The 12710-nt window shown below is 37.9% G+C and overlaps 1 protein-coding gene across 4 annotated transcripts in view; it reads left to right on the forward strand.

The window, feature by feature from the left end:
• The window catches only part of LOC127445616 (PEX5-related protein-like), a 164463-nt gene that overhangs the window by 120433 nt on the left and 31320 nt on the right, over positions 1 to 12710 (forward strand). For all 4 annotated transcript variants that reach the window (XM_051705792.1, XM_051705794.1, XM_051705793.1 and 1 more), the window contains 3 exons: positions 1354 to 1470; positions 8878 to 9021; positions 11840 to 11910. In XM_051705792.1, the coding sequence (XP_051561752.1) occupies positions 1354 to 1470; positions 8878 to 9021; positions 11840 to 11910 (332 nt within the window). The remainder of the gene's footprint in view (positions 1 to 1353; positions 1471 to 8877; positions 9022 to 11839; positions 11911 to 12710) is intronic.

Consider the following 12710-nt stretch of genomic DNA (forward strand, 5'->3'; position numbering starts at 1 on the left):
AGGGTCTCTAATGTGTTCAGTGAAGGATGTCCTTAACCCAAATCCTCTGGCAAGTTCACTCAGGCAATCTTTCTCTGAATGAGAGATAATGAGTCTTCAACTTTAACCTTTGATGGAGTTGGACTCTCTCTGTGTCCAACTATCGGGAAAGTGGTGGTGGGAGGGGAGAGGGGTTCATCCAATTACAGTAATTGGCCACTTAGTGAAGCTGTTGCCCACCATGAAGCATGGAGGGGCATTTATCTTCTCAATAAAAGATGTGTCATTGAACAAAATAACATCTCATCGGTTTTCAGTCGCACAACATTCTTTGAAAACCCTCATCATATCTCTGAGGGAATCCAGATTTGAAGGTGTTTTAAATGCAGACAGCTCTCATACAGCAGTGCTTTTCAAGTGATTATGTGCACAATGAAGGGATACAGGGACTCATGACCTGTATTGACTGATAGGTGACTTTAACAAATGTAGCAGTGCTGCTGCTTTCCTTTCTGATTTTAATGTACATGACAGTGATGTGTGAGGTTTTGACTAAAAAGCAGTAACAGCCTTTGAGAGAAAGAATGAGTGTATTATTAACCTTTCAAAATAAACCATCTTGTCCTTCTGCATGTCTAACCCTCAAAACAAGATTTCATAAGATATTTAGATTTGTTTTTGAGAGTATATCTTGAATTAATTTTATTTATTTGCCTCATTGGCATATTTGTTTTAGTTCTATGTGTAATTCTAACAAAAGTTAATAAGGTTCATCCTTTAAACAAGAAAAAATAATTTGCCAGTAGGACAAGAACAATACACTTATTTCAAGATAGATGCTTTGAAGACAAGTTTTAAAATCTTATGCAATTTTGCTTCCCATGTAAATTTATGTTGTTTAAGCATGTTTAGATATTTTTACTCAAAAACAAATACTGATTAGGGAAATTACTTTTTGCAGTGAAGTGCTTCAGTGTACTCAGCCCGCTGACTATTACCACAAGAGAGTAACATTTTTGATTAATCAAAGCCTTAAATGAGATTTCCGAATGGCCTAGATGGCTGAGTTGAATAACTGCTAACATGTCTGTGTAAGTCTCCACTTTCCATCAATATTCATAGACAGTGATTTATTATTTAGATTACTGAGCACAATGAGTTCAGAGAGTTCATGTTGATTCAGATTTGAGACATTCATAAGTGCTGCACACCTGCAGAGACTCAACTATAGACTGAAATTCACCCAGATTGATTGTTTGATGCAGTAAACTTTGTTTCATTTATGTATTACCAGCTGTGCTCTTCTGTGGGACACATAACTATTATTTCTGTCTTCTTTCTCAAATCTGACTATGGCCTAACTGTCTTTTACAGTCAGACACAGAGTTTTGGGATAAGATGCAAGCGGAGTGGGAAGAGCTTGCTCGCAGGAATTGGCTAACAGAGAATGAGCAGCCACAGATTCCCTCCAATGTGTCGCCTTATGAAAAGGTACAAGACAGACAAAACAAACATAAAACCATTAAATAATGAAATATTGATTTATAGTATATCAGCTAAAACATATAATTTGGTAAAACCTTATATTATTTCCTAAGTATGTAAAACCTTAGAGTTGTTCTTGTATGTTTACATATATATATATATATATATATATATATATACTTAAAGCAGTGCTTAATAAAAAAAATGGTCTCTTATATTATATATAATATTATTATATAAGTATATTAAAGCTGAAGTGTGTAATTTCTGTGTCACTGCCGCCACCAAACAGAATTGCAAAAAAAAAAGAAAATGTAATAAGTACACTGTAAGTTGCTTTGGATAAGAGTGTCTGCCAAATGCATAAATGTAAATGTAGCATTTTCTGATAGTTGTGTTAAGTCCCTTAATAGTCTAGAGTGGCAAAGTGGATCTCATCATTACTGAGCCACTGTGGAGCAGAACTAAAAAATGCAGGGTATACAAAGATATATATTATTTACAATTATTATTATTTTATTATTCAAATTGCAGTTAATATATATATATATATATATATATATATATATATATATATATATATATATATAAGGTACTTTATTAGGTACACCTTTACATCTACACATTCATGCAATTATCTAAACAGCCAATCATGTGGCAGCAGTGAAATGTATAAAATCATGCAGATATGGGTCAGGTGCTATAGTTAATGTTCACATTAACCACCAGAATGGGGAAAAAAATTGATCTCAGTGATTTCGTCCGTGGCATGATTGTTGGTGCCAGACAGGCTGGTTTGAGTATTTCTGTAACTGCTGATCTCCTGGGATTTTCACGCACTATGCAAAAAAGCATTTCTGAACATACAACATGTCGAACATTGAGGTGGATGGACTACAGCAGCAGAAGACCCCTCCTGGTACCACTACTGTCAGCTTAAAACAGGGAACTGAGGCTGCAGTGAGCATAGGCTCACCAAAACTGGACAGTAGACGATTGGAAAAACATCACCTGTTCTGACAAATCTGGATTTCTGCTGAGGTACACAAATGGTAGGCCCACTGCAGACTCAGAGACTGTTGGGTGTGAAAATCCCAGGAGATCAGCACCAAAAATCATGCCACGATCTGAGATCACACTTTTTCCCCATTCTGATGGTTGATGTGAACATTAACTTAAGCTCCTGACCCATATCTTGACACATTTATTACACTGCTGTCACATGATTAGATGATTAAATAATCACATGAATCATATGTTGCAGATACTGCAGAGTATGTAAACGTATGAGCATAACCCATATATTTCCCATTACTTAATTCAAAGTATTCAGACCCCTTCGCTTTTGCCTATTTTATGTTGTAGCCTTATGCTAAAATAGTTTAAATTATTTTTTTCACCCTACTGAGTCTACACTCAATACTCCTTAATGACAATGTGATAACAGCATATACATTTTTTTTTCAAATATATATTAAAAAAAAATCATATCGACATAATCATATTCAGACTCTTTGCTATGACAATTTAAATTTAGCTCAGGTGCATCCCATTTTTTCTTCATAATTTTGAGATGTTTCTACACCTTGGCTGGAATCTACATGTGGTTGATTAGACATAATTTGGAAAGGCACACCTGTCTATTAAGGTCTCTCAGCTGACAATGAATAGCAGAGCAAAACCCAAACCATGAGGTTGAAGGAGCTCAGAGACATGATTGTGTCAAGGCACAGATCTGCGTAATTCCACAAAAACTTTCTACTGCATTGAAGGTTCCCAAGTGTGCAGTGGCCTCCATAATTCTTAATGGAAGAAGTTTGGAACAACTAGGATTCTTCCTTGAGCTGACCAACTGTTCCAACTGAGCGATCGGGGGAGAATGGTCTTGGGAAGGTGACCAAGAATGTGAAGGTCCCTCTGGCTAAGCACCAGAGATCCTGAGTGGAGATGAGAGAAACTTCCAGAAGGTCAACTATTACTACAACACTCCACATATCTGGGCTTTATGAGAGAGTGGCCAGACTGAAGCCTCCTCAGTAAAACACATATGAAAGCCCAGCTAGACCTACAGGTGCATCTCAATAAATTAGAATGTCATGGAAAAGTTCATTTATTTCAGTAATTCAACTCAAATTGTGAAACTCGTGTATTAAATAAATTCAGTGCACACAGACTGAAGTAGTTTAAGTCTTTGGTTCTTTTAATTGTGATGATTTTAGCTCACATTTAACAAAAACCCACCAATTCACTATCTCAAAAAATTAGAATATGGTGACATGCCAATCAGCTAATCAACTCAAAACACCTGCAAAGGTTGCCTGAGCCTTCAAAATGGTCTCTCAGTTTGGTTCACTAGGCTACACAATCATGGGGAAGACTGCTGATCTGACAGTTGTCCAGAAGACAATAATTGACACCCTTCACAAGGAGGGTAAGCCACAAACATCCATTGCCAAAGAAGCTGGCTGTTCACAGAGTGCTGTATCCAAGCATGTTAACAGAAAGTTGAGTGGAAGGAAAAAGTGTGGAAGAAAAAGATGCACAACCAACCGAGAGAACCGCAGCCTTATGAGGATTGTCAAGCAAAATCGATTCAAGAATTTGGGTGAACTTCACAAGGAATGGCCTGAGGCTGGGGTCAAGGCATCAAGAGCCACCACACACAGACATGTCAAGGAATTTGGCTACAGTTGTCGTATTCCTCTTGTTAAGCCACTCCTGAACCACAGACAACATCAGAGGCGTCTTACCTGGGCTAAGGAGAAGAAGAACTGGACTGTTGCCCAGTGGTCCAAAGTCCTCTTTTCAGATGAGAGCAAGTTTTGTATTTCATTTGGAAACCAAGGTCCTAGAGTCTGGAGGAAGGGTGGAGAAGCTCATAGCCCAAGTTGCTTGAAGTCCAGTGTTAAGTTTCCACAGTCTGTGATGATTTGGGGTGCAATGTCATCTGCTGGTGTTGGTCCATTGTGTTTTTTGAAAACCAAAGTCACTGCACCTGTTTACCAAGAAATTTTGGAGCACTTCATGCTTCCTTCTGCTGACCAGCTTTTTAAAGATGCTGATTTCATTTTCCAGCAGGATTTGGCACCTGCCCACACTGCCAAAAGCACCAAAAGTTGGTTAAATGACCATGGTGTTGGTGTGCTTGACTGGCCAGCAAACTCACCAGACTTGAACCCCATAGAGAATCTATGGGGTATTGTCAAGAGGAAAATGAGAAACAAGAGACCAAAAAATGCAGATGAGCTGAAGGCCACTGTCAAAGAAACCTGGGCTTCCATACCACCTCAGCAGTGCCACAAACTGATCACCTCCATGCCACACCAAAGTGAGGCAGTAATTAAAGCAAAAGGAGCCCCTACCAAGTATTGAGTACATATACAGTAAATGAACATACTTTCCAGAAGGCCAACAATTCACTAAAAATGTTTTTTTTATTGGTCTTATGATGTATTCTAATTTTTTGAGATAGTGAATTGGTGGGTTTTTGTTAAATGTGAGCCAAAATCATCACAATTAAAAGAACCAAAGACTTAAACTACTTCTGTCTGTGTGCATTGAATTTATTTAATACACAAATTTCACAATTTGAGTTGAATTATTGAAATAAATGAACTTTTCCACGACATTCTAATTTATTGAGATGCACCTGTAGTTGTTCCAAGCTTCTTCCATTTTAAAATTATGGTGGCACTGCGCTCTTGGAAACCTTCAGTGCAGCTGAAATTCTTTGTTGCCTTCTGCAGATCTTTGGCTCCCCTGCTAAATAGACCAGCTTAACCAGCATGCAATTCCCATGCTGGTCTAGGCTGGTTTATGCTAGCTAATGCTGGTGTGGTGCCACCATAGCCATGATTTTCACCATCAAAACCTAGCTGGTGAAGCTGGTGGACCAACATAGTCTTTCTGATAAAGATGGTTAAGCTAGGTTTGAAGCACTGTGGGGACACCAGCACACCAGCATCCCATAGTGGGGGACCAGCACCCAAAACAACATAAGCTGGTGACCAGCATAGCTGGTCTTTTCAATAATATTGAAAATGTAATGTAAATAAAACCTGCTGGGGGCCTGGGTAGCTCAGCGAGTATTGACGCTGACTACCACCCATGGAGTCATGAGTTTGAATCCAGGGTGTTCTGAGTGACTCCAGCCAGGTCTCCTAAGCAACCAAATTGGCCCGGTTGCTAGGGAGGGTAGAGTCACATGGGGTAACCTCCTTGTGGTTGCAATTAGTGGTTCTCCCTCTCATTAGGGCGCGTGGTAATTTTGTGCATGGATCGCAGAGAGTAGCATGAGCCTCCACATGCTGGGAGTCCCCGTGGTGTCATGCACAATGAGCCACATGATAAGATGCGCAGATTTACTGTCTCAGAAGCGGAGGCAACTGAGACTTGTCCTCCGCCACCCGGATTGAGGTGACTAACCGCGCCACCACGAGGACATACTAAGTAGTGGGAATTGGGCATTCCAAATTGGGGAGAAAATGGAATAAAAAATAAATAAATAAAACCTGCTGCAGCTGCCAACACACTCTGGTTCTATAAACAAAAATGTGACATTCCTTCATCTCCATGGTATATAAAAGCTTTATTTAATGTGAAAAAATAAAAATAAAATAAAAATCCCTGACTGTCTATTTGAAACAGGCTTTTGCTTGTTATTTTATTGTAAATTCGCTTGATCTGTTATTCTAATAAAGGAGTTGAAATAAAATAAGTACACAGTGGCATTTTATTCATTTAATAATTGAACATATACTGTACATTTCTGTACTGGTTCCTTTTTTATTCAAATAAATAAAACACAAATATTTCAACATGAAGCTTACATTTCTTCATAAAGTCTAAACATTTTAAAGCATATCTTTTCGGTAGTTAGTAGTAAGGCAAAATCATCTATAAAGATTTATGATTAGATGCAAGTGATATTCATTAGCATCAGCCTTGTGCAACAGTTATTGCAGCTTCTTTGACTTGGATAGATGACTCTGAATGTCCGATATTTTTGAGCTCGACACCCTTCAACCCTCCGAAGCTCGCACTCTGGAGGGTAAATCCTTCAAAAGGATTAGGGCATATAGGGACGAGCTCTTCAGAATGGAACGCACCCAAAGTGTAGAAACATCTCAAAGATGATCAAGACAAATGGAAAGCACCAGAGCTAAATTTCATCATCATATCAAAGGTTCAGAAATGTTCAAACATAAAAAAATGTACATTCCAGACAACCCAGAAATCCTAATTTTTCTATCCTCCTACTTGAAAATAATGACTGTAGCGTCACTCGAAGTTGGACATCTGATTTATGAAGTTGGGGTAGATCGATCAACCCCGACCTCAGCGAGAAGTGTCATTTGACATAATTTCCAAGATGGCGGCGACCAACGAGCATAACTTGGAGTTGTATTTTGTTATTTAAATATTTTTACTGCATGAAATGTGTGAACATGCAATATACAATAAATATACAAGAGGATATTAAGAATAATTGTATGTGTATCAATCAATGCCTATTTTGCTCATAAAATAGCTTCTAGCCAGCTAGCTAGCATGTGCTCTGCGCTCCAAACAACATAAATGATGCCTTCAGAGGGCACTTCATAGGGAGAACAATCATGATGGCCATGCTTTAACGTTATTCCAAACAGAAGTTCCAATAAAAATTGCGTAAAAAGGGAGTTCTGAATTACCTTTATTTTTGAGCCCCACACTTTTCAGCACTCCAAAGCTCTCACAGTGGATGGTAAAGTCTTTGAAGGGAATAGGGTTTAGGGATTTGACATGTGACCGTGACTTGTATTTGACTGGCACACATTTAGGTCAGAAGTGGGTCATTTAAATTTGGGTATTCCCACCTCTAACTTTGTCTGGAATGCAGCATAAATACTTACTGTATGTCAATGTGATATTTCCATTTTATATATATATATATATATATATATATATATATATATATATATATATATATATATATATATATACAGTGGTGGCCAAAAGTTTGGAATAATGTACAGGTTTTGCTGTTTTGTAAGTAAATTGATAGTTTAATTCACCAAAGTGGCATTCAACTGATCACAAAGTATAGTCAGGACATTACTGATGTAAAAAAAAAAAACAGCACCATCACTATTTGAAAAAAGTCATTTTTGATCAAATCTAGACAGGCTCCATTTCCAGCAGCCATCACTCCAACATCTTATCCTTGAGTAATCATGCTAAATTGCAAATTTGGTACTAGAAAATCACTTGCCATTATATCAAACACAGTTGAAAGCTATTTGGTTCATTAAATGAAGCTTAACATTGTCTTTGTGTATGTTTTTGAGTTGCCACAGTATGCAATAGACTGGCATGTCTTAAGGCCAATATTAGGTCAAAAATGGCAAAAAATAAACAGCTTTCTCTAGATACTCATCAGTCAATGATTGTTTTGAGGAATGAAGGCTATACAATGCTTGAAATTGCCAAAAAACTGAAGATTTCATACAAAGGTGTGCACTACAATCTTCAAAGACAAAGGACAACTGGCTCTAACAAGGACAGAAAGAGACGTGGAAGGCCAGATGCACAACTAAACAAGAGGATAAGTACATCCGAGTCTCTAGTTTGAGAAATAGACGCCTCACATGTCCTCAGCTGACAGTTTCATTGAATTCTACCTGCTTAACACCAGTTTCATGTACAACAGTAAAGAGAAGACTCAGGGGTGCAGGCCTTATGGGAAGAATTGCAAAGAAAAAGCCACTTTTGAAACAGAAAAACAAAAAGAAAAGGTTAGAGTGGGCAAAGAAACAGTTAATTGGAAAAGAGTGTTATGGATCTTAACCCCATTGAGCTTTTGTGGGATCAGCTAGACTGTAAGGTGCATGAGAAGTGCCCATCAAGACAGCCACATCTATGGCAAGTGCTACAGGAAGTATGGGGTAAAATGTCACCTGAGTATCTGGACAAACAGACAGCTAGAATGACAAGGATCTGCAAAGCTGTTATTGCTGCATGTGGAGGATTTTTTGATGAGAACTCTTTAGTAGTTTAAGAAGTTCTGAAAAAAATTTCAAATTGTAATAGTAATTTTTCATGTTATTAATGTCCTAACTATACATTGTTATCAGTTGAATGCCACTTTGGTGAATAAAAGTACCAATTTCTTTCCATAAGAGCAAAATCTGTACATTATTCCAAACTTTTGACCACCAGTGTGTGTGTGTATATACATACATACATATATACATACATATATATATATATATATATATATATATATAATGTGCAAACATTTCTAAAATCCTGTTTTTGCTTTGTCATTATGGGGTATGTGCAACATGTGAAAAAGTGAAGGGGTCTGAATACTTTCTGAATGCACTGTGTTTTATAATTTTATTGTTTTCATTATTTTCATTATTTATTCCACAGGGATACTACTTCCATACTGATAACCCTTTCAAAGACTGGCCAAATGCGTTTGAGGAGGGATCACGGAAGTCAAGAGAGGGAGACCTGCCTAACGCTGTGCTACTTCTGGAAGCTGCTGTCTTGCAGGACCCTCAGGATTCAGAGGTAAGGGATAGGGGTTATAAAATAAGAGTAAGCCAGGTAGTTTTATCAAATCAGCAACTGCACAGCTTGAAAATAGTAAGCAACTTGTTCTGCCAATGAAAGTCCTCTGACTACCTTCATAACTTTCCTCCATACAGTGATAAGAGGTAGTTTAGTTCTTGACCAGACTGAACATTTTACAGATCATGGCATGATTAGCTAAGGCAGAGGGTTCCATGTTCTCACTAATTTTAACTGAGAGCTCGGTTTTTAACATTACATTTGACATTGAATGATGGAAAACCATTAACAGTCCTGAAACAGAGAGTAGGGCTCCCCGTTTTCAAATGAATTAATGGTTCTTAATTCTCTTAACCTCTAATAGTTCTGTTGCATCCCAGAGACAATCATCCATCTGCTCCTGGAATTACACCACTTGTAAATTATTGTGTCTCCAAAAAACTGAATTTTTCAGATAGTATTACACAGCAAATTGCATTTCAGGGTGATTCTTCTTTCTGAAATATCATAAGTAGTCTAAACTCACTGTACTGTGCCAAATTAAGAGCATAGACACAGAATGCAATTTTTATGATTTCTTATTTACAAAATGATAAACATCCTTCAGAACTTGCAAGCAGGACTGTACACTTTGCATTATTAAAGGAATGGTTCACCCAAAAATGACAATTCTGTCATCATTTACTCACCCTCATGTTGTTCCATACCCGTATGACATTCATTCTTCCATCAGACACAAAAGGAGATGTTAGGCAGGATGACTTGAAGTATGAAAGAAAGAGTATGAAAGAAAAAAACCTGAATGTTACTAGATAATAGTACACAGCAAATGGTATTTCAATCATGACAATTCTTGGAAAGATTTAGCATGTTAATGTGGGCATGTCATATTGATTAGTCTTGGTGGACTAGATTTGCTCCGCTGCTGCTACTGCTAGCAAGTACGGAGACTTGCTACTGCTAGCAAGTACGGAGACTTGCTACTGCTAGAAAATACACAGAAATCATGTAGAAATGCAATACATGCTGCACCGAGTATAAATGACATGCTTCTGCACAATTAGACATTACAAACAATCCCAATGTAGCAGATCTAGACATGTGAAGCTGGGGTGGAGGTGGGTTTCAGAGAAAAAAACTATTGCGGCGCTCTGTAGTGAAACCGGCTTATCTGCAAGACTGAGCAATTTAAATGTTAGACAAAGAGAGAGACGCAAGTTGATTAGATACCCAATTACATGTCAAAGGACCAATCAGCCTACACCACATGAGCCGATTGGCTTAACATGTTACATTTGAGCTAGCCGAATGGCTAACAGAAAACAAGTACTGTACAAAGAACCTATCAGCTTAAGCCAACGTAGCCGAGTTGCATGGAAGAACTTTGGTAATTTCAGAGAGATTTTTCTTTCTGAAATATCATAAGTAGGCTCAACTCACTGCACTGTGCCAAATTAAGAACACAGACACAGCCAACTATGTTAAAATATTCTATTTATAATGTTCAATGCAGTTTCTGTAGTATTCACAAACTGTAGCCTTGTCACAAGGGGGATTTAAAAAGCAGTTTCTTCCTTCACACCGTTAATAAGCTTATCTCCTAATAATTAGTCTTACTTAGGGTTTTCATAACCCTACAAATGCTTCATTAAGGAATCGTAGCATATATAATTCTGTAAAATGAATTTTACTTAAAGGTGCATAGAGTAATTTTTCCCTCATTAAAAAGTTTTACACATAATGGAATAGTAGTACTTTTGAAAAGCATGTTTAATATCATGTACACTTACATGAGATGAAGACTCCAGTGGCTTAATTAAAGCTATTTTTCTCTACATGGAGAGGGTTACCTCATGGTGGCCCCATGTTGAGATCATGTGACCAGCACCATTCTACTCATTTTATCTCGGTAACGCCCCTGTTATCGGATACTTTCATTCATGGAATAAATTAGTCAAAGCTGACTAAGAATAGCGCATAAAGAGTCACATTTAACCCTGCACAGCAAAATTCAGCTAGCTAAGAAGCCATGGGTGAATGTTAAGCCAGTAAAACCCGCAAGAACTACTTGCCAAGCAGCATCTTTTTTTATGATGCACTTTATACTCTGGTAGAGTGACGTTATTAAGAAACTCACCACTAAAATGATTTCATTGTCCATTGTGAATTTTCAGGGCAGCTACAGTATGTACGAACCACTACCAGTACAGAGGTCAGTGTCAAACCAAGCAACTTCATATTGGTTTATGCTTCTAATTCATGTGTCAAAGTTCACCAAACTTGAATCCCTCATGAAATTCATGTAGGGAAATTTCTTCACCACTGGAAGTCCATCAGGTGAAATTCCTGATCTTGTGGATTCCAATTGAGATGACTATATTTTGTCTGTGGAATATGACTGTGCAAGGGTTCAATGTGACCAAGCCTTTTTGGAAACTTAACCGTTTGCTTTTGCATAATGCAGTATCCACGCTGCTGAGTGGTAGTATAAATTCAAGATGGCTGCCATATAGACCAGTACATTATTAAGTGCACCTATAGTTCCGATATCCTAAACTTCAGGTAAGAACTAGTGAGTACTGGCTTCTTTTTTTGCTTGGGACAAACAGCATGTCCAATATTTCATCAGCACAATGCTTTGGCAACACAGATCCATTTAGTTCTTCGCCAACATTGTGTTCTCTGTCTCAGTCACAGGCTTTTGAGAATGAATAATTTTCCCCAGGTTAGCACTGTAGCTGCTACATAATAGGACCTCCTCACCGGTATCAAGGTAATAACCCCAATGTTCATTGTTCAATACCTATTTTCTTTCCAGGCTTGGCTGGTGCTGGGAACCACACAAGCAGAGAATGAGAATGAGCAGGCAGCAATTGTCTCCCTCCAGAGGTAAGGAAGGATCCTTACATGAATCCTGTGTATAGGATTCACAGAGCTGATTGAAGTATTTGAGTCAACACATTAAAGACCATGTGACAGAAAATGTATAGCCAAAATAATAAAGTCAAAGCAGAGTTGTTTTTTCATTCTTTTTTCATTCTCATTCTATGTAAACATGTGCTAGACTGACATTTTTGACCATTGTGTCACTTCTTGCTGTTTTTCCATAATAGTGTGTTAGTTTTTCAGATAGTGTGTCAAGTCAATAGAACTTCAGCTTTTAATAACACATCTTGACATTGACATCAGCATCTAGCTACTTTAATGCAAGAATGTGTTTGGTCTGAGCGACCCCTTAGAATGCTTATGAATTGGTTTGTACTTGGTCTACTAGTCCTTAATGGGGTAGGTACCTAGACTAAATTAAACTGATCACCCTTAATGGCCAGTCAAGATTAAGGTTAATCTGTCAAGAAAATTACCCCTATCTCTTCCAGAAATAAAATGGGTAATGAAAATAAGACCCTTCAACATGTTTCCTTGAGTGTTGCACAGAGAGGAAGTTCAACTCAAAAAATGTCACACAGGCATTGAATCAGACACAACTCCATGTGGTTATCTGTGACACCAAATGAGACAAAGCTCTTTGCTGTGCCCTGTCCTGCTTGAGATAAAGAGCTACTGTAATAACCCAGTGATCCAATTAAAACTGCGTTTCATAAGCACGGAGGCCTTTGGGAGATTACATTCATTGCAGATAGAACAGCCAGCCATAATCTCATACAACATTCCTCTGAGTGACCGTAGGG

This window comes from Myxocyprinus asiaticus, chromosome 9, assembly GCF_019703515.2.
Source record: "Myxocyprinus asiaticus isolate MX2 ecotype Aquarium Trade chromosome 9, UBuf_Myxa_2, whole genome shotgun sequence".
NCBI classification, from domain to species: Eukaryota; Metazoa; Chordata; class Actinopteri; order Cypriniformes; family Catostomidae; genus Myxocyprinus; species Myxocyprinus asiaticus.